At 37.6% G+C, this 21,001-nt stretch overlaps 4 protein-coding genes and 1 long non-coding RNA gene across 8 annotated transcripts; 4 read left to right on the top strand and 1 right to left on the bottom strand.

Moving 5' to 3' along the window:
- Window positions 1-916: 916 nt before the first annotated feature.
- On the top strand, window positions 917-1,484 carry LOC128866110 (uncharacterized). Its single transcript, XR_008454918.1, has 3 exons — window positions 917-995; window positions 1,065-1,170; window positions 1,257-1,484. It is a non-coding gene; the product is annotated as an uncharacterized LOC128866110 (long non-coding RNA).
- A 3,776-nt stretch (window positions 1,485-5,260) lies between these two features.
- LOC128866773 (serine/arginine repetitive matrix protein 1) lies at window positions 5,261-9,183 on the top strand. Of its 4 annotated transcripts, XM_054107749.1 has the most exons (8): window positions 5,261-5,415; window positions 6,344-6,644; window positions 6,810-7,504; window positions 7,599-7,690; window positions 7,752-8,136; window positions 8,216-8,623; window positions 8,686-8,788; window positions 8,857-9,183. In XM_054107749.1, the coding sequence occupies exons 2-8, from the start codon at window positions 6,566-6,568 to the stop codon at window positions 8,859-8,861; spliced, it is 1,767 nt and encodes a 588-aa protein (XP_053963724.1). In that variant the 5' UTR covers window positions 5,261-5,415; window positions 6,344-6,565; the 3' UTR covers window positions 8,862-9,183. The 4 variants fall into 4 exon arrangements, with proteins under 4 accessions (XP_053963724.1, XP_053963725.1, XP_053963723.1 ...); XM_054107748.1 differs by having other exon boundaries at window positions 5,262-5,415; window positions 6,515-6,644; window positions 8,686-9,183; XM_054107747.1 differs by having other exon boundaries at window positions 5,262-5,415; window positions 8,686-9,183.
- A 1,920-nt stretch (window positions 9,184-11,103) lies between these two features.
- Window positions 11,104-13,423, top strand: LOC128867143 (proton-coupled amino acid transporter-like protein CG1139). Its single transcript, XM_054108242.1, has 9 exons — window positions 11,104-11,614; window positions 11,682-11,729; window positions 11,785-11,935; window positions 11,999-12,120; window positions 12,185-12,411; window positions 12,471-12,601; window positions 12,661-12,839; window positions 12,908-13,080; window positions 13,152-13,423. Exons 1-9 carry the CDS (start codon window positions 11,604-11,606, stop codon window positions 13,421-13,423), a joined length of 1,314 nt encoding a protein of 437 aa, XP_053964217.1. The 5' UTR covers window positions 11,104-11,603.
- Window positions 13,424-13,436: 13 nt separating this feature from the next.
- Window positions 13,437-14,673, bottom strand: LOC128867781 (histone H3-like centromeric protein A). Its single transcript, XM_054109274.1, has 2 exons — window positions 14,458-14,673; window positions 13,437-14,406 (listed from the first exon to the last, which is right to left on the bottom strand). Exons 1-2 carry the CDS (start codon window positions 14,555-14,557, stop codon window positions 13,934-13,936), a joined length of 573 nt encoding a protein of 190 aa, XP_053965249.1. The 5' UTR covers window positions 14,558-14,673; the 3' UTR covers window positions 13,437-13,933.
- A 3,678-nt stretch (window positions 14,674-18,351) lies between these two features.
- On the top strand, window positions 18,352-20,611 carry LOC128867832 (uncharacterized). The gene is made up of 3 exons (XM_054109375.1): window positions 18,352-18,603; window positions 18,663-18,843; window positions 18,909-20,611. Exons 1-3 carry the CDS (start codon window positions 18,484-18,486, stop codon window positions 19,484-19,486), a joined length of 879 nt encoding a protein of 292 aa, XP_053965350.1. The 5' UTR covers window positions 18,352-18,483; the 3' UTR covers window positions 19,487-20,611.
- Window positions 20,612-21,001: the final 390 nt, after the last annotated feature.

The raw sequence follows: 21,001 nt of genomic DNA, 5'->3' as shown, positions 1-21,001 counted from the left end.
AATCTACATATTCCAAGTGCTCATAAGAGATGGTTGTACGAGATTGTTTTTCTGTTGGATGAAAGAGATGTGGCGTTTTTTGAAAAGCATGTAGTAGCAATGTTGTGTTCGTTATTGAGTAAAGTTGGGTGTTGAGTTGATAGAGTTACGTACGGAAGGAGATTGGGGAGTTATGCTGAAAACAGTGAACGACGTAAACGCAGTCCCTGTCACCTGTTACGATCAAACAAATGAGAACCCCATGTAAATGAAAAATTCCTTCCTTCCGTATCGTAATATAGTAGATTTTATTTCACGATATTTAAAAATTCCCGTAATACCCTGTCAGCTGATTGCTCTCTCGCCACACAGTGTTGCCAAGCAGTACATTTCGAAATCATTTACAAAATAAACTTAGAAAAATTATAATTTTTATTAAATAATAACACTGTTGAATAATGTTAACTATAGATAAATGAACTATTTGCATTTGTTGGTTTTTGGCTTTGGTTTATTAAACAATGAAAAATTGTAACTGATAACGCGGATGTGTGAAAAAGTGTGTAAGCAAAAATATCAATGGCAACATTGTGTAGTTACAACCAAACACATACACACACAAACCGATGTATTTTGTAAATATGTAATTAAAAGAACGCAGTTGTTCTCGGGGGATGAGTTTTTGTGCTCGTTAGGGGCTGCGGTAAGGGACTGCGTACGTTTTTCACTGTTTTCAGCATAAGCTGAAGTCAGAGTAAAGTAACTGTTTTTTAAGACGCCACCTCCAGTACTCAATTCGCCTTGACACAGAGCACGCTTTCTGGGTCTAACGTTAGATGCAAGGCGAATTTATTACAGGTGACAGCAACCACATGTAAGTAAAACCCTACATGTATTTGTTGTTGCCTTTGCTCCTAGCATCACGACAAAGTCAGCTGTTTGTTTTCAGGCCGATTTGCTTGAGAAATGTAAATAAAGTAATTAAAGCTTCGCGTTTAAATTGCTTAGTGTGAATTGTAAGTTCTTGTAGATATGAAAGAAATCATCTGCGTTTGCGGTATTTCAATTATTAACACATATTTCAGAATTTGCCACGAGCATGCATAAGGTGAAATTGAATGTAGAGAGCGAAGTTTCGACACGAAAAGTTTAAAATAGAGAATTAAAGTCTCACCGCGTACAGAAAGTAATGTATGTAATATTGCGCTCAATTATATTATATTTGTATCACATTTTTAATTTGTAATTTTTACATGTGTAATTCTATATCCTCATAGAATATTGATGGCTATCAGAAATCCACCTTGGCTACTAATGACTATGATGACTTCATACTAAATACTGTTGAGATGCGCATACCATATTACATAAAAATATCTGCTTCATGTTTTTTGTGGAAAATCGATCGCTATGATTTACATCTAAAACTGTACACTTAAAAATTCTGGATAACAAATTTGTAATATACTTGTGAATTCATTTTATATAATTCAACTTAAGTGATGTTTATAGCCTGTATTTAGAACATAAGTTCTTGAACTTTGAAAAATTGATTGAAAAATAAATTATTTAATTTAATTTGAATTTATATTAATTTTATTTAATCCATTTGGATTTTATCCTTTGCTGTGCGCTGTGTGGTATCGATATAATATCGAATTATTATTATGCATACCTGCTTATACTCGATATCTGAATTACCATTCAATTTCAATCCATGCAACAACCAAGTCTTCGTTTATAATCGCAATTGTATATTTGAAACTGAAATATTCGCTTCTAGCTTCCAACATTGCATGTGGGAATTCGGCAGCTTCAATTAAGGGATTATGTTTGACGAACAAATACAATAGCTCTGGGCAATTCGCCAACTGTTGGTATGCATGTTTTTAATAAATTATGTCAAACGTTTTTATAGCAAATTTCATATCTTGTAGTCATTATATAGCCATTGCGGTATAAAAGCGTTGAGACTTATGATACGTTCACATATAAGTAGATGATCTTCTTTTTCGCGCTTAATTCAAAATCCGTAATTAATAGATAATAAAGATACTTCTTCACATACAACCCTGTGGTTTCTATGTTATCAATAATTATTATTACGAATGTTAGCAGAAAAATCAAGGTAAAAACTAAATAAAATGGACGCCGGCAAAGAAAACAGATTTGTAAACATAATTTTAGTTAAATGTTTGTTAAATATTATTAATTATGCATTCATATTACAGAAAAAAGCGCATGTCCACAAACGCTTTGTTCTCTTATTACTTATTATAAAATGTAATCACGAGTTTCGCATGTGGATTGCTGCCATAATTTTTTGCAACCTCAGTAAATTTCGCATACGGATTTCCCCCAACTGTTTATTATTAGCTGCCAATAGCGCAATAAAATTAGCTATTCCTTCTCCTTGTATTTCGTTAGTAATAATTAAAGAAACCAAAAACACCGAAATATTCCACCAAAATAATATCCAAGAAGAAAAACCTCGCAAAGCAGTATTGACAGCTGATTAGCAAATTTAGAGGTAATCTGGCATATGTGCACGGGTAGATTAATTTGGTGGATTTATAGGTGATTAATGCAAACGTGAACGTATTATTAGCAGCTTGTTTGCTATATATTTACGTACACTAGTAGAATTTTCTAACTCATATTCATAAATGAGTTTTTGTAACAGTGACCGGGCCTATTGGCTGCTTTACTGCGATGAGGCAAATCTAAATTATAAAAAATTATATAGCAAAGAAAATGTTTGTATAGAAACTGCTTTTTCTCACCAGCCATTTCATTTTCTTGTGACCACGCTCATGCTTCATTGGCGCTTTCCTTGGTAAGAGGTCATAATCCGAAGCCAGTAAGCAGCTTCAATGCCGCAGTATATAAACCACCACCAGATAAAATTATTGCCAATTCTTGTGAACCCGCATTAATAAATCTCTGGACGTCTTTTCGATAATCAGCGAATGATGCTTTGTATGATGTTTTAATTTTCAATACAAAGAATATATGCACTTTCTTACTTTACTGTAGTTATTTGACGGACAGTTTCCGTGTTTTCACCTGCTAATACTTCACTGAACAGCTGCTTTATTTGAGCCTAAAACACAAATTGAATTGGATTAGAAAATATGTTTAAAAGCATTACTTTAATAGGGTCTGCTGACTATTCAAAGATTTATTTTAAAGAACTTTTTGTAGCCACTTATCGTCTGTTTCGCTTTCTTGATTTTCAACCGCTTGTTGAGATTGCGTATGCGGATGAAAATGCTACATTTGAAAAAAAGCCGTTTCACATATTTTGGAAGTTCAACCTCCACGCTTCTATCAACCAAATGCTGACGGTATAATTTTTGAACACAATTTTTTATTTTGGTATATATTATTTAAACAATATTTAGATGATTTCAATTCGAATTTAAAACTTTCAACGTAAAATCACAAATGTAAACATACCAATAACAAAAGCAAACAAAGCTTATCATTTTGACGTAAGCCATATCTACGGCGAAAAATTCAGCTGGGTGATTGCTGTCACCTATAATAAATCCACCTTGGTTAGATATGTTAAATGAAAACGACAGGTGATAAGTGACTACAACGCACTGACAGAGTTCAATAAGCTGCTGCAACAATAGAACTCGCCAGAAGAAACGAGCTGCCAGATCTAGGAATTAAGATAGTTATTAAACACATGTATATAATCAGAGGTGCATGCGCATAGGGTGTTCAGTTGGAAATGAAACTTGTAGGCGAATAAACGAAAAGTAATAAAGTGATTCAGTCTTAAGGTGAAAGTGCTCTTGTAAAGTAAAGCAGTTAATTGTGGGCAATAAAGTAAAGCAAGTGGTGTTGCCATTAATTTGTGAATTTTATTTTGCTGTGCAGGATCAGAGATTGATTTGGATTTTATGGTAAGAAAACTCGTAACAATTGGGGTCAGAAGTGGGACGGCTGAATAATTCCCAAGAACAGTATCGCACGCAGCTCTGCTTATATATATATATGTATAATATATATAACTATCGTAATTTTCAAATCTGGCAGCTCGTATCTTCTGGCGAGTTCTGTCTAGCTATCTGGTGATAGGCGAACTCATATTTTTGTTTTAGTATCTCATTCGCGCGGTATTGCCACAATTTCAAGTCGGTTCGCGAATATTCGATTTTTAGTGTCAAAGTTGTGAAATACAGCGATTTCGTACGTTATTGAATGAGTAATTAGAATTACAATTAGACATTTTTAAAAAATTATTTTTCGTTAATAGTTTTTCGAGGGTTTAAAAAGGGAACGCCCCGTTTTTATAATAAAACATAAAAAGTTTGGGCCCCTGAACCGTAAACTAGATAATTATCTGCACAACAAATAATAGTCATTAAAAGCAAAGAACAAGATAGAGAGCTGCCTGGAAACAGTATCACTCGCGAATTACTTAGTGCCCATTTACACGATGTCTCCTCTGGAAGGGAAACATTTTGTTCGGGGGTGAAGGACGGCCGCGGAAGAGAGAAGGGAATTTGTCTCCTGTACTGGCGACACGCTCTGTGCTTCTTATTCGTATTTCCAATCTTAAAGCAATTTTTGACAGTTGCTTCATTCGTTTTCTTCTTTCGTGGAAGAAAGTTCTAAGTTATGTGTTGGTTTTCAAGCAAACGGAAGATAACAACAATGACAAACATACGAACGCTGCTTGGGAAATGCACAATAATTTTTGCTAGTAAAGTAGTATAATTTAAAATAGTTATGGGACATGTTTATGTTGATTTCTAATTTTTCCCTGCATTTCTAGATACTCAGTTTAATTTTAAGTTAATTATTTACATATGAAGTATTTTTAATTTAATTTTTTTTATTCAAATATAAGAATTTATAAATATATTTCAATAAAAAAAACAACAAATTATTTATTATTTAACCAGTTTGCATTTTTCATTCATATATTTAAGAAACTGTTGTCGAACGCTCTCTGCTTTACATGTAAGCGCGTGCTAGAATACATCCGAACCAGACGATGCTAAAGTATCAAATGTCAAAATGTCGCCGAAAACAATTTTGCCCGTGTGTCGGCGAATGAGACATGAAAAGAGAATTTCCAGTGTCTCCATTCCAGATGTCTCCGTGTGTAAATGGGGTGTTAGAGTACGAATTATGTACCGTGGTAACATAGCTTTAAAGCGAATTACGTGACATGGGAACATAGCATTAGATTCGGCTGGACAATGCGCTTAAAATCTATCGGTTATAATCGATTTTTTGATGTATTTTACCGATTTTTAGGTAGTCGTCGCTGGATACTCATTTTCATTTCTAAAATGGACGTCAAACATTAATAATCATTTTTTGATTAAGTAGCCAACGTTTTTAATTAAATTTTTAATAATTTAAAGAGAAGGCCGTATTGAAAAGAAAGTGGTGAAGACGTGATTTTAAAACGTACGTAATGGAAATACACATAAATCTATTTCTTAAAACATTTGAAACGTGTGAAAATAGTGCGTCTGCCTACAAAGCGAAAAATGTATGCATCGGTTGCATACGTCGGGTCGATATGGGCTTATTTCTGTTCGTGCTCTCTATTTCTTTGTGTCGGTGTATAATAACCGCGGGTGTATACAAAGTATTACTTGCATATCTGTATGCAATCAGGGTCATTAAAATAGTAACTAACCGGTGATTCGTGCATACAAATAATAATAATTGGTATTTAAAGAAGCCCAGTGTGCAAAGTAACAGGGAAGTGTGTGTGGCGAAGCCAACTTGGTCGTAATATCGCCGATGTCGCTGGGAGCGTATTTTTAGTGATGTGGCAGTTGCTGGACGATATTCGTATCCGGTTACTTTGTCAAATCAATGTCTCAATTGATAAACTGAAGAACCTCGGACAATATCTGGTCTTCAGGAGAATTGCGTATCCAATTTCGTGATGACAATAGTCTCCTACCGGTTTGGCCGGTTAAACGTTCCGCGAATTCGACATTTTTTTTTTTACCGGGATTTATTTGTACAAAACCGCGGTGCTACTCGTATTGGCTTCGTTGCGTTGTTTCTCGGTATGGAATCGGTATTCCATTCGCAAGGCTCTCGTTGTCGATGGTTGTCGCTTTCTCACAGCAACTGCTTTTAGGGAACTACTTTAAATGCACTCAGTTTAACTTAAATAAAAAATCTTAAAACTTAGTGAAACAATCTTTGTTGAAATTACATGTTTTTCCCCCGCCTTTTGTTAACAAAACTTTTGTTTGCATACCCCTGCTTTCACCCACTAATATGATTGAGAAAAAATTAAAATATTAAACAAATAATTTGCATTGCTTGTTTAAAGTGCTGTTCACTCATCTTTTATTAAAATATTTCCTTGCAGCTTTTTTGTGTAAGTGCTTAAGTGCGCGTTCTTGCTAAAAGCGGTTAATCTTGAATTAGTTGGGTATAGACCAACATCGGTTTAACGCGCGTTATAAACGTTGAAAGCTCGTAAAAACGACATCTTTTGCCGTTCGCAATATAGTTTCGATTATTGATCCTCGTCTTTTAGCATTTGTTGATCCTCAGTTGATCGCTTCTGTTATACCGCTTGAATTACACCATGTCGACGTCACGCAGACGTGGCGAATTAAATCCTAAACTTCACATGGATAGGCAACCTACAGTTGCCCGCATCACAGGTATATTTATCTTCCTTCTTATTTGTATGGTCTGCAAAGGATTACGTTCTTTGAAAAAGTCCTAAAAACATATCGTAGTCTGGCAAACAGGAAAATGTCATGCCCTATTAAATTATCGTGCGTTATAACAAACATAATTTTTGTTTTATTTTCTGCTACGAACAGATCCATCGCTTCCTGCTGGAAAACGTAGGGAAATTGATAACGTCATGAAAAAAGCTCGCGCAAACACCAATGATTACTGGGATAAGAAGTTACTCGAGGTAGAGGAAAAGGATCCAAATCGTTGGCGACATACCGGTTATAAGAAAATGTATATCCAAGGTGATAGCAGCTCCGGAGAAAGTGATCGTGATGGTGGTTTTCGTTATAATTCTTCGACTGGTGGTCCAATCGGTGGACCTGGTGGGGGTGGTCCACCAACTTCCGGTCGGTATGGTCGTTCGCGCTCTCCGCACTCACGCAGTCGGTCGCGTTTGAGAAAATCTCCCCCTATGTCGCCACCAATGCGTCGTCGATCGCCGCCTATGGATATGGGTGGACGACGTATGTCCCCACCATCCATAGATGGCATGCGCGGTCGTCCTCGTTCGCCACCAGCACGAGGTGGAATACCGCCGCGTTCCCCTTCTGATATGGGTCGCGGTCGTATGCCTTTATTTGGGGGTGGTGGTGTTGGAAATAATCGGCCGCGTTCGCCACCCGAGCCACCGATGCGCCGCAAGTCGTCGCGTTCGCCATTAGGTAGACGTCGGTCACCGCCTAACATAAATCGCAGACGCTCACCCCCACCAGCAGGAGCAAATAAACGTGGGCAAATATTGCCGCGCTCTAAGCGGCCACCGTCTCCGCCGCCGAGGGTAAGTTTACCTATAAGGAGTAATTCTATTAGCTTCATTTTAAATTTTATCTAAAACAAATTTCGAAAATATCATCAATATATTCTCATTTCAGAATTCGTGCCGGTCGCGGTCGAACAGCTCTGTAAGCAGTTGTTCGGATGATTCTTGTTCGGTGTGTTCACCAAAACATCATCATAGATCACGGTATGGAAATGACATTTCTTAAAATACATATTTTGGCTTTATTAACTGATTTAATTTGCAGGTCTCACTCCATGCCGCGTTCGCGTATACCAGGTGGGCCCCGGTCTCCACCGCCAAAGGCTTCGTCGCGTTCCATACCATACCGTGGAAGTCAACAACCTCCAAATGGTCACACTTCGTCGCGTATGCATGCTCGTCCAACTACACCGCCTCCACCGAACGTGCGTACTGTAGATAAATATCGGGATGAAAAAATACGTCGGTATAGTCATGACCGCAGTATCGATCGCGTACCATCTGACGGGCGTCTAAAACTTGCACGTTCAGGTCGGCATTCGCCAGTCGAGGATCCACGAGTCAAAAACCGTCCTCCGGAGCCACCAGAGCCTGCTTCGTCTTCTGCGACAACATCTGCTGTTTCTAAGAAAAAGAAAAAGGACAGAGAAGTAAGCATTACTTAAGAATATTAATGGAAATTTAAAGAAAATTGTTGATATGTGTATAATAATTATGTATGTTTTTTAGCTACGCACGCGTATAAAAATAGAAGGAGAAAAACGAAAGAAGCATTCATCCTCGGAATCTGAAGACTCGGGTGGCTCGGATAGTGACAGTTCATTGCCTACTTTTATTGCCGCCACCGGACTAACACTTTCTGAACGCTTTGGTAAAATGGCTCAATGGAGTATTGATCGTAGCAATATGGAAAACATGCGCATTACCAAAGACTCCACCGGGGGAGCTTTAAAAGTTATGATAGAAGAGGGGCTCGAGTCTCCGCCGCGTCGTTACTCGTATTCACCAGCACCGGCTGGTCATTTTCCGGAAGAACTTGCAACAACAGCACCGTCGGGAATGCTGTCGTGGGATGATGTACGCGTCCGTTACGAATACTACAAAAGTCGTGGATATTTGCGCGATTTAGACTTAAAGGTACTTGAAACCAGCTAATATTTAATAAATGGAAATTTCAATCATAACATTCTATTCTTCAGGATTACATAAAGTGGGAAGAATGGTGGTATAAATACCAAGAATGGTTGAAACAAGAACGCTACTATGAGTATTGGGAACGTCAGCAAATGGCACGTCGCCGACGTAAGAAGCTACCTATAACGCAGCGTCTAAATTAGGTACTCATTTTTGTATTCATTCGTTTATCACAGATTAAGAAGTTGTTTTAGAACTTGTAACGTGCACACGATTACGCATAAATCATCATAAACAGAAGGTAACTTGAATGATGAAGTTGCTTTTCATTGTGGTGTCAACTGCGTTTTTTTCTCATTTACATACCTATGTATATTGAACAATTGATATGTATAAAATAATAATTATAATATATACGTAAGTAACTTATAAAATACACTAAGTGTTCAACTTGGCAATTGGTTTATAATTGTGCTGAAGTTGTTGCTTTGACAAATATTATTATGTGTATTATAAACTGTAATAGTCGTAAATAAACCAGGAACAATTATCAAAATTTCATATTTTTTTGTGTTTTTGATTTGGTGGCAAAAAGTTGCATTTTTATGACTGTGGGGTATGCCTTACAGGCAGGCCCGACGAGAGGGGAGGGATACGGTGCACTAGACAGGGCTAGTGTACTGGGGCGGCAGCCCTTGGTCGGGAATAAAAACCCGAGTCATTCCGGTAACGTAGAACCGGCTGCCATGGGAAGCATGGCTTCCGTAGAGTGCACAGTACCACCACGGCACTCACCGTCATAAACACCCAGGTAAACCGCGGCCTTAACCAAAACCGCCCCTGCGAGAGGACTGTCCTAGTAGCGTTGGACCTACAAAAGGCTTTCGACACAGTCAGCCACGCCACGCTACTAGATGACATTTTACAGTCGACACTCCCGCCAGGGCTGAAGAGGTGGACCGAACTACCTGAGTGGTCGTCACTCGTCGGTAGTATTTCGAGACCAAACCTCAAAACAGAGAAAAATAAAGCAAGGAGTACCGCAGGGTGGTGTCCTTTCACCCTTGCTTTTTAATTTCTATATTTCGAAACTCCCCCAGCCACCAGAGGGAGTCTCACTGGTCTCATATGCCGACGACTGCACGATAATGGCGTCGGGCAATGACATTGATGGCCTATGCTCAAAAGTAAACGACTACCTCGCCAGCCTTTCTCGCTTCTTCACTGCGAGAAACTTAAAACTTTCTCCCACTAAATCCACGGCGACCCTATTTACCACCTGGACAAAGGAGGTCAAGCTGCCACTTCAGGTACACGTCGACGATACCCCAATTCCGACGATAAACAACCCCAGAATTTTGGGAGTCACCTTTGACAGCTTGCTCTCCTTTTCGGCGCACACAACCGCTATTGCAACGAGAGTACAGAATCGCAACAAGGTCCTTAAGTCGCTTGCCGGCAGCACTTGGGGCAAAGACAAAGAAATGTTGCTGTCGACTTTCAAAGCAATAGGCCGACCGGTTCTGAACTATGCCGCGCCTGTCTGGTCGCCTGGAACCAGTGATACGCAGTGGACGAAGCTTCAGACCTGCCAGAATACTGCCATCAGGACCGCGACAGTATGTCTCCTGATGTCCCCTATCCACCATTTACATGACGAGGCGCACATGCTCCCGGTTAAGGAGCATAACAAAATGCTCGGCAAGCAGTTTCTGCTTGGGTGTCACCGTAGGCCTCACCCATGCAGACACCTGCTCGAGCCTGAGCCACCTCCCAGGCACATCAGGAGACATCTCCTCAACTACGTGGACGAGATCCAGGACAAAACGGACAGACCTCTCCAGGATCGGACAGTATACAGACAGGCTATTAACGACATTCATCGGGAGACACTTACCACCTTCCTAAGCTCCCGACCCCCGAATGCCGTTATCGGAGTCCAACCACCACCTATCGCAGACGAAGAGCTCCAGCTTCCTCGAGAGTCCCGCGTAATCTTGGCACAACTACGTTCTGGATATTGTAGCAGGTTAAACTCCTACCTATCCAGAATCGACCCCGACATACTAAACATATGCCCTGCATGTGAAGGTACCCCGCACGACACTAACCACCTCTTCACATGCCCCATCAAACCCACTCATCTAACACCTCTCTCCCTCTGGACCCAACCCGTCGAAACTGCCAGTTTCCTGGGCCTACCGTTAGATGAGCTAGACGAAGACGACCGGTAACTTACACTACACTGACAGGGCGAAGATACTGCTACAACAACAACAACAAGAGGGGAGGGATCGGGTACTTTTTCCCCCGGGCCCGGAGTTTTCAGAGGGGCCCGGACTCGAGAGTAATTCGAATTATATGAATTAGACATAATTTGAAGAGGCCCGCATCTCAAGTTTCCCCCCGGGGTCCAAATACTCTCTCCACGGCCCTGCTTACAGGGGCAGCCCAAATTTATGCCCAGTCAAGTGTAGCTTCTTCAGCAGTATTGCCTAATATTGCAACAATATTTGCAATATTTTGAATAGCTTACAGGTATCTTTATAAAGCCATTTACATAATTGTTATATCAGATTTCGCAATATAAAATTCGTATTCTTAATTGACTCGGTAACCACTTATGCGATTTCGGCCGAGTTTAACAAAGCGCGCCAGTCGTATCTTACTTGTGCTAACGGGCGCCAGTTGGACATACCAAGGCCTTCCTCATCCTCTGCTACTACCAGCTGGTACCGCATCGAATACTTTAAGAGCCGGAGCGTTTGTATCCATTCGGACGACATGACCCAGCCAACTGAGCCGCTGGCTCTTTATTCCCCGCGCTATGTCTATATAAAATTACAACAGGCAAAACTATATTTGATGAAAAATACTCGTTTTATGTTAGATGGCAAAACAGAGAGAACCCTTTGAATGAATTTTCAATCACAAAACATAAGAATCGATAATCACAATTTGTCCATGTCTCTAGAGAGTTGAAATGGCGGAGAAGTGAGTTGTTGATTGCCGACATTAGATAAGTAGTAAAGTATGCAAAAAATTTTCATCTTTGTTTTAGAGAAGATTACGATCCCTATGAGCATCGGGAGGTAGCTCATCCAATTAGGTAACATTAAAAATATGAAATTTTACGTACGAAATAATATTTTTATTTTTTACAGCAATTTTGGCGCTTTTCTAAACGTCATTAAAGCTATAATTGGCACTGGTATCCTAGCTGCTCCTATGGCTTTTAGAAATGCAGGTTACCTACCTGCTATAATTAGCAGTATTTTGATAGGACTAATCGTAATCTACTCAAAATTAATTTTGGTAAATGAGCCTCATTACTGCGGAAGTAAGCTGAATGCCATATACATTTTTTATATTTAGTAGCTAAGTGGAATGTATGAACTGTCCAGGCGGAAGCGTGTACCATTATTATCGTATGGTGAAGCGATGATGATTGGAGTGACAGAAGGTCCTCCTTTTTTTCGTTGGTTGCGCTTCTTTCTAAAGTGAGTTGACTCATAAAGTTACTATTATGGAAGATGCTATGTTTTTTTTTTTTTTAATTTCTAGCGATCTTGTCAAGACAATGCTTTTCGTGAATCACTTCGGAGCCTGCGCCGTTTATGTAATTTTTATAGCGAATTGCATGAAGGATTTTGGAGATTACTACTGGGAGGAACACGATAATCGCATTTATATGGCAATGGAAATTGTGCCACTGTGCTTGATCTTTTGTATACCGAGCCTGAAAGCGTTGGTTCCATTTGTACTCGTTGCGAATATCGCGCTCATATTTGGTAAGAAATTATACTATACTGAACTTGTGCATACTCACGATTTTATATTTTCAAATCAGGTTTCGCCATAATTTTCTATTACATATTCTCGGATATGTCGGCATTTTCGGAGATGACTAGCTTTCAGGACATTCATTTATATCCTTTATTCTTCGGAGCTACAATGTTCGGTTTCGATGCACCGGGATTGGTTGTTTTCTACATTTAAAACAGCATGACATGATATAAAATCGATAGTATTTCTTGCAGATAGTTTCTATAGAGGCAAATGCGAAAAATCCTGCAGATTTCCGAAGCACATGTGGCGTCTTTGTGCAAGCCATGTTAATAATTATAACAATGCAAACAGCTTTTGCTTTCTTTGGCTATTGGAGATATGGTGAACAAATTGCATCGACTATTCTACACAATTTGCCCTTTAATGCAGCGTTAGTGAACTAGACTAAAGATACATAAATATGAATTTACTTGTATATATTATTCCTGGTGTTTTCAGGTTGGCTGCAATGGCTCGTATAATTTTTGCCTTTAGTATTTTTGTTTCCATTCCTCTGCAAGGATATGTTCCTATCGACATTGTGTGGAATAATTGGTTGAAAGCAAAGGTAGCAGAAAAGAGATCTTTTGCTCTGGAAATGGTGTTTCGTATTGCAATCGCCCTCTCTGCAGGCAAATAACAACTACAACAAGATGACCATTTTTATACGTCAGTTGCGAATTAAGTTTTTATTTCTTTATAGTGCTAATTGGTATCGCCTGTCCTAAATTGACTCTAGTTCTCTCGTTAATGGGCGCACTTTGTATGTCTTGCCTGGGATTAATACTGCCTGCCATTTTAGATATTTGTGTCAAGTTCGAAACTGGTTATGGCCCATTAAAATTGTATCTCCTACTGAGCACGCTTTCAGTATTTATAGGCATCGTTGGCGCAGTAGCTGGTACATATGTGGCTATACACGAGTGGGTTCTTATGTATACCGATAGAAAGCATATGTATACAGATATAAAGTGAAAAATACATTTAATAAATTTGGATTCATTTGAATTTTACATTTTTATAAAAAATCTGCTTTTTTTTCATTGCTTTTTTGAACGATTTAATTTGCTGGTATTGTGGGATTCGCATGTGCATGTGAATGAGTGATAAACTTTGTATACATGTGATAATATTATATTAATATGTTTAGATATAAAATAGTAAATAACTAAACCTTAAAACTGATTTCTCACGCCAGTTGGTTCTACCGACGACTACCGCTACCACTCCAGCAGCATTTCTCAAACATTTAGGGTCATGTTTATGCCGTTACAACACCAACCCATTTCTAATTAATATGATTGCTTATTAATTACATCAATTGCCAACAAAAGCAATTTCGAAACCATTTTTAATGGTTCGATCTTTGTTTTTTAAATACCATTTCACACGAATAAGTACTAATATATCTCTGACCAAAAGGACATATACATATGTGTATTTTGTAACAAATACTTAAGCAAGTTTCTTAATATTAATTTCAATTTACAAATTCTTTTTTCCTAGCAAATAATTGATTAATTCAAAATCTCGCAATAACAGTGTAACTCGATGCGAATGCTGCGTCAATAAATATGCATCTTCAAAACGATTTTCGATATACTTTTCTGTTGCTACTTGTAGGGCCTCCAGGGCTATAGCCGTTATACGAGTCACATCGCTTGATAACTTCTTCATAATTTCGCTTATAACTCGAGAAAAACAACGGCGTGGTATCATGAAATCTGTTCTATTCAGAAGTTTTCTTATTTCTTTGCGGGCAGGAAGTCTTTGTTTGCGACGATTTCTGACCGTTGATGGCCTCGGGGTGCTTGAAATTCGAACAGGTTGTAATGTTCTTTTTTGTACGCTAGATGATTGTACCCCAGATGTTCCTTCAACCCGACGAAATTCAGCGGTTGCCGTTGTTCCGCACGATTTTCGAGTCTCTCGCCTGTCTCTGAAACTGCTGGTGAACTCTAAATTATAATCAGTTAAATTTTCATCAAACGACGGTGCAAGAAAAGTACTATTTGAGGTAAAACGCGTATCTGTCTCGCCAAGCGAGGCTTGTACACTTTCCCTCGACGAAGCTGTACGGGATTTTGATTCAGGATCTACTGGTCGCATGATAAAATTGCTTATTTAAGAAAATAACAACGTAAAGTATAAAAACCAAAAAAACTGTCTTTTGATTTAGTACTGAATAATGTGCGGCTTTACAAACAAACGGAATGGTAGAAGGTTACCACAATTTTTGATTTTTATAGTTGCCATCCGCAAATATTTTCTTAAAGGGACGTCTTAATTTTAATGTTTAAAAAATATTTCATATAGAAATAAAAAAGTACGTTCACGTGTGCAGTAATTGGCAATAAGTCCACAAAATCAATCTACCCGTTCGCATATGGCAGATTACCTGCAAAATTGACAATCAGCTGTCAAACCTGCTTTGGAAGGAATTTTTTCATAAAAATTGCTTTGGTGGAATATTTCGGTGTTTTTGGTTTGTTTAATTACTATGAACGATATGAAGAAGTCAAGGAGAAGGAATAGCTAATTTAATTGCGCAATTGGCTGCTTAGCAATTGGAGGAACTCCGTCAACGACGTTTACAAGGTTTCAAAAAATTATGGCAACAATACCCATTAGAAATTCGATTTTACATTTTATAATAAGTAATAAGAGAACAAAGCGTTTATGGACACACACGCTTTTTTCTACTATAGGAACGAATAGTTAATAATAACTAACAAAAATTATAATTATGTCTACAAACCTGTTTTCTTTTCCGGCATCCATTTTATTTAGTTTTTTTTTTATCTATAATCTAAAAATCTAGGATTATTTTATTATCTCAGATTTCGAGAGAGAAATTTTGTATGGGTAATCCCGCTTTTTAATTACGGATTGAGAGTTAAGCACGAAAAAGTATATATAATATATAAGAACGCTACTTATATAAGAACGTATTATAACCTGAGCTATTCAATTTAATTTCATGTGAAATTCTTGCATGTTGTAGGAGCTTTCCACTTTGTTTAACTCAGTTATTTAAAATCATCTATCTACGATGTAGGAAATGTTTTGCAGTTGTTACTCATAACTAGGGAGCATATGATTATCTCCCAGCGGCTTTGTGAATGAGTGAGAACTTTTATACAATATAGTTTTGTTCATAATGTCAGCATCGCAGGTAATGTATGTTGTTGCTGTTGTTGCAGCATAAATATTCCCCATATTTACATACGGGGAATGCCGCTGGAGTGACAGTCCTTGGCCGAATATAAATCCGGGTCGTTTCGGTAACGTAGAACCGACTGTCGTGGAAACGGCAGGTAATGTATAATGTAGCTGGGATTAAAGAACGATGGAATAGATTACGCCATCTACAGAAAATAAACAAACGAAAAGAAGAAGAATAAACGTAGTTGAAAATCCACGAATGATAGAGCACAACGTTCGCTCAAAAATTGAACGTTCATATAATTGCACACGGAGGTTGCTTTTTTTCTGTACTGACGTCACTTATTTGTCAAATTCATCAAGAACTATTAGAAACCATTAGGCCATTCAGCTATTGCAGCACGCACGGTTTCTATGGATATTGACGACCCTGTTCCAACCAAAGATTGTTTGAGTCTCTCCAAACTTCCCTGAGGTCTTCGACAGGCCATGTTCTCCAATTCAGACCACAAATTGTGGTCCAATGGATTCAGATATGGACTTCCAGATGGCCAATCTTCGAATCTTCTGTGGCTACAAACCCAGAACTATTGCTTTTTAGCACCGGCTGGGTGGTTTTCTCCTTATGAGCTAGACCGAAATCTTGCTGGAAGATCCAACGATCTCCATTGATATTTTGACCAGGTGCCACACAAGAAGTTGCCTGTATCTGTCGTTTCTACTTTTCTTCAAGCGCGTTGTCAAAAGATGACCAGTTGAACGACGGAAGGCTTTCATGTGGAGATCATCTCTAATTACTCTTAACATGGGTCTGGTTGACACATTCATTTCCCTGCACATTATTATTTGTTTTCTAAGGAGACTTCTGCGGATTCCTTCTCGAACGGCCTTTATAGCTGCACTGGTTTGATTCACGCGAGGAGGACCATTTATGTTTCTGTCTGTTTTTTCAGACGTTAGGGAAAAACGATTGATCGTACGGTAAACAAACATTCTCGGAATATTAAGTTTTTTCAGCAATTCGTAAATCTCACTTGCACGTTTACCACACTTAAGTAATGCGATCACTGCAATGCTCCCCATTCCAATGTTAACAAGCGAAATTTGCCACGAAACTAAGTATAATTTATGAGTAGACAATGCATAGAAATAAAATTAAAAACAACGGAACTTTTTTCTGCGAATTTCTTCACGACGTATGCATTATAAATTTTTCATAGAATTCATGGCAAGACTATTGGCCTCTGGAGACGATACAGCATGCTTGACTGAGCTTTGTGTGTGTTAGTGCAGTCGGGTGTCGTCGTGTCACACATACTTGTTGTCGGCTTTTGAATGATGAAAATCAAAAATTTTAGATATTAGCGTCAAGCACCCGACACGCACACATATAAAGTTCTTGTCAAAAATGTTTGACCGTCTCCAGAAGCCATATGTATATCTTATAAAAGCTTCAAAGCTAAACTTGAAATAAATCGCACTGACCCCTCTGACGGCGCGAATACATATAAACATAATTGAATTTACTTTAAGGCACGTACAGGTTTGATAGATTTCTGTTTGATGCGAAAAACCATACAAGTTTAATTCTTGCCTTTTGCATTCTGAAAAAAAATTAACCATGAATTCTATCTTAAATAACTATGATAAATATGTGCAGTACCTTCATCAAACAATAATTTTTTTTGTTTGGAATTTGAGAGAATCAAACAATAATATTACATTATAATATAGTAATAAACAATTTAACAAACTTACCTTTTAATATTTTCCCAGATGTTGCCCTGATGTGAGTACAGAAGGTGGTGCCTTCTGAAACCCGCTGTTATGACAACCTTAACGTCATCTTTTTAAATAAACAAGCAAAAGGAAACTACCTTACTTGTTTGTGGATACGAGATAAAACTAAAATAAAATAAAACGTAGTTGTTTCGTACGCGGTAAGCTTTTGCTAATAAATACAAAAGAAATAAACGGAAGGGTTGTTTCTGTGGTTATTTAACATTTATTTCACATTACAAAGTAAACTTATAAATTATCTTACATTTTGTATTTTTAAACCGGCAAGATTCGCTTAGAAATGATAGTTAACAAATCAAATTTGATGTCTGATAAAATGAAGGGAAAATAAATGCAGTGTAGGTTTTGAAGTATCAACAAGTGTGTTCGCACCAGCCGTGTTATAATTGATTTTTAGGGTAATGCGTTTGCAACAGTAGTTATTGGTCCAAGTTTCCATATTTTCAAAAAATAGGGCCGCGCGAAAAAAAAATTAAATATATTATTGCGGCAGCTGATCAGAAATTGCTTACAAACAATACTTCATATAATTTTTTGAATTGTATTTCCTGCTAACGTTAAACGAATCTAACTTTTCATTTTTACTTGAAAAAGTACTCTATTTGGACATTTGCACCAAGTTTTCTCTTGCGATTCATTTAGAATAATATATTGGCAAAATTACATTCAGCTCTGATTGTGAATCAAAAATTAATGGAATAATCGAAAAGCAAATATCAAACTTTTCAATGGAAGTTTGTCTTAAATGATGCTAAGCTGCGATTTAGATGTATGTAAACATAACTTGTTTTGTTTTAACATAATTGTAGTAACTCAGACTATTTCATTTCTATAAAATATACTTGCATGCCGCGGAAACTGGTTTGAATATAAAACATGTAAGTTATACGTAGTCTAACATAATGCGAAAAACTAGTTGGTAACGCGGCCCAACTTGCCCGCTGACAAAAAGTTGGTAAATACAATTATGTCGCAAATTTACTACATGTAGGTGTAATTTTAATACACTTGCTACATATTTTCGATTTACACAAGGGATATATTATATTTACTTCAACACTAAATTGAACATGAATACTATTGTTGGAGCGAAAAGGAAGAAAAGGTTACGAAAGATCCCAAATAAAAAATGGTCGGAGAAGGAAGTTGACATTATTTTAGATTATATACTTCAGGCAAGTGTTTTCGAGGTAAGAAAGGTACCTCACAATTGCATTTTTCTGTAATTATAAATAATGTATTTATGTAGCTGCCCAGTGCCCAAGCTTATTACAGGGAATTGATTAAGCAAACAGGAATTGATGCTGAATGGAATTTACTTAGATGGAAAGTGCGAAACATGAGAATTTCTTTGAGAAAGGCAAATGACTGGTTAAAATCCACCGAATGTGAGCAATTGGATGGTCCGACAAAAGAATATGAAATTGAAAGCAAGCAAATTTTTAACTAAATTTCGAATTCAGCAGTTAGTAATTTAAAAAATTTTAACTTACAGAACGCGTTTTAAGTATTTGCCCATACTATAAAAAACTAACTACAATATTTGGCGTAGAATTTAGTAAAAGAAAAGCTGCAAAATTTTCGAGCTGTAATGATGCAAACGAGAATGAAACTGCAGAATCCGAACAATCGCTTTCAATGATTATTGATGACCCTGACAGCTCTTCTCAGAATTTAAGTGATAGTCCAATAGCCATTGCTCAAATTGAAGATTTCCAAGTGGAACAGGCGGATGTTCAAACATATAAAGTAGAGTTTGATTCAGTGAGCCACTTGGAGCTTGATGAAGAAAAACAACTTGAGAATAGTGAACTAATTAAAAAGTATAAAAGTGAAAATATAAAGGAATTTGAACTAAGAAGATATGAATTGGAGAAAATCAAACTGCAGTTTGAAAAGGAGAAATTTGAAAAGGAAATGCAATTGCAGGAGAAGCGCTTGAAGCTTGAAGAGGAAAAACTTAAAGTCGAGCAGAGATGGCAAGAGAAAGAATTTGAATTAAAAAAATTAGAAATCGAAAAGAACGAAAGAATAGCAATGTATGAAATTGATAAAAAATATCAAAACGCGTGAGATTTCGTAGACATACAATCAGGTATCATAAGTATGTATGTACATGTGAATGCACATTTGGTAAAATCCCCGATTCATTGAGCTTAGAAATGGATGGCACTTGAATACCACTTTGGCACGTCAATTTGAACTTTCCACGGCTCAATTTTGCTTGACTATTTCACAGAAAACGGGAGTTGGGTTTATATCAAAGGAATAATCTTCGGGCAACGACTGCCAATATTTCTCAAAATCCATGTTGGACGTTGTGTACTACACAGTGGCAATACAAAATTACCGTAGTCGAATGGGTTGGTGCGAGACTACCATTCGGAGTACGTATGTTTGAATCTCCGTCCATGAAACACCAAAATGAAAAAGTTTTTTCTAATAGCGGTCGCCCCTCAGCAGGCAATGGCAAAGCTCCGAGTGTATTTCTGCTATGAAAAGGTCCTCATAAGAAATATCCGTTCGGAGTCGGCTTAAAACTGTAGGTCCATCCATTTGTGGAACAACAACAAGACGCACGCCACAAATTGGAGGAGGAGCTTGGCAAAAAACCCAAAAAGGGTGTAAGCGCTAATTATATATATACAATATATGTAATACAAAATTAAGGCAGTCTTCAGAAAATTTAAGAAGCTCACTTATATTTTTCTAAACCCCCCTTCTGTCGTGCAAGTTTTTCAGTTTTGTCAGTGTGAAACTTGAAAGCAATGGGCAAAGACAGCTCTTCCACATGGTGAAAGTAGTAGTTGTTGTTGTAACAGCGTGGATATTTCCTATAAATGTTTGGGGGATGCTGCCGGATTGAAATTCCTTGACAGGATATAAATCCAGTGTAAAACCGATTGTGTGGGAACGTTAACAGGCAACATTGCGATAGAAAGCTGTTGGTTCATCTTGGCTCAGGGATAAATTATTTATTTCGAATTCAATACATATCGTTATGTAAATATTATAAATTATATAATTTATAAATATGTTAGAACAAATGTAAGATAAAATATAAATTAAAAATAAACAAGTACGGAAGTGCTAAATTCAGTTTGGTTCGGACTTTGTATATACCCATTCATTATCAGAGTTCTTTTTGTAACCAGCCTTTTTTAAATGGTTCAAAACCGTTTTATGATGAATGTTTAGTGTCTTGGCGATGTCATGGCAGCTTATGTGACGGTCCTCGTCAATATTTTCCATAATTTCATCGACTTTTTCAACGATAGGTCGACCGGAGCGAGGTGCATCTTTCACATCGAAATTTCCAGAACGGAAGCGTGCGAACCATTGTTGTGCTACACGAACTGATACAGCATCGTCTCCGTAAACTTCACAAATTTCATTGGTGGCTTGCGTGGCATTCTTCCCTTTTTTATACAAAAATTTCAAAATAGAGCGAATTTCTTCATTATTTTCACTCATTTTTGAACAGCTATAACTTTTTTTCAACTTCTCCGAATTTAAAATTTTTTTGGTTAGATGAAGCTTAAAATGTGACCTTTCTAACACCATATGACACAATGTGATTGGTAGCAC

This window comes from Anastrepha ludens, chromosome 6, assembly GCF_028408465.1.
Source record: "Anastrepha ludens isolate Willacy chromosome 6, idAnaLude1.1, whole genome shotgun sequence".
Taxonomy (NCBI): domain Eukaryota; kingdom Metazoa; phylum Arthropoda; class Insecta; order Diptera; family Tephritidae; genus Anastrepha; species Anastrepha ludens.
This window is presented reverse-complemented; position numbering and strand designations above follow the sequence as displayed.

Excerpts from the sequence above, each read along its gene's own strand:
- LOC128866773 (XM_054107748.1), top strand. The coding sequence starts at position 6,566 with ATGTCGACGTCACGCAGACGTGGCGAATTAAATCCTAAACTTCACATG. Across the intron at positions 8,137-8,215 it reads AAAAGAAAAAGGACAGAGAA|CTACGCACGCGTATAAAAAT; the intron begins GTAAGCATTACT and ends TATGTTTTTTAG. Across the intron at positions 8,624-8,685 it reads TGCGCGATTTAGACTTAAAG|GATTACATAAAGTGGGAAGA; the intron begins GTACTTGAAACC and ends TCTATTCTTCAG.
- LOC128867143 (XM_054108242.1), top strand. Across the intron at positions 12,121-12,184 it reads TGGTTGCGCTTCTTTCTAAA|CGATCTTGTCAAGACAATGC; the intron begins GTGAGTTGACTC and ends TTTAATTTCTAG. Across the intron at positions 13,081-13,151 it reads TGCAATCGCCCTCTCTGCAG|TGCTAATTGGTATCGCCTGT; the intron begins GCAAATAACAAC and ends ATTTCTTTATAG.
- LOC128867781 (XM_054109274.1), bottom strand. The coding sequence starts at position 14,557 with ATGCGACCAGTAGATCCTGAATCAAAATCCCGTACAGCTTCGTCGAGG. Across the intron at positions 14,407-14,457 it reads TACGCGTTTTACCTCAAATA|AGTTCACCAGCAGTTTCAGA; the intron begins GTACTTTTCTTG and ends ATTATAATTTAG.
- LOC128867832 (XM_054109375.1), top strand. The coding sequence starts at position 18,484 with ATGAATACTATTGTTGGAGCGAAAAGGAAGAAAAGGTTACGAAAGATC. Across the intron at positions 18,604-18,662 it reads TTCAGGCAAGTGTTTTCGAG|CTGCCCAGTGCCCAAGCTTA; the intron begins GTAAGAAAGGTA and ends GTATTTATGTAG. Across the intron at positions 18,844-18,908 it reads AAAAGAATATGAAATTGAAA|AACGCGTTTTAAGTATTTGC; the intron begins GCAAGCAAATTT and ends TTTAACTTACAG.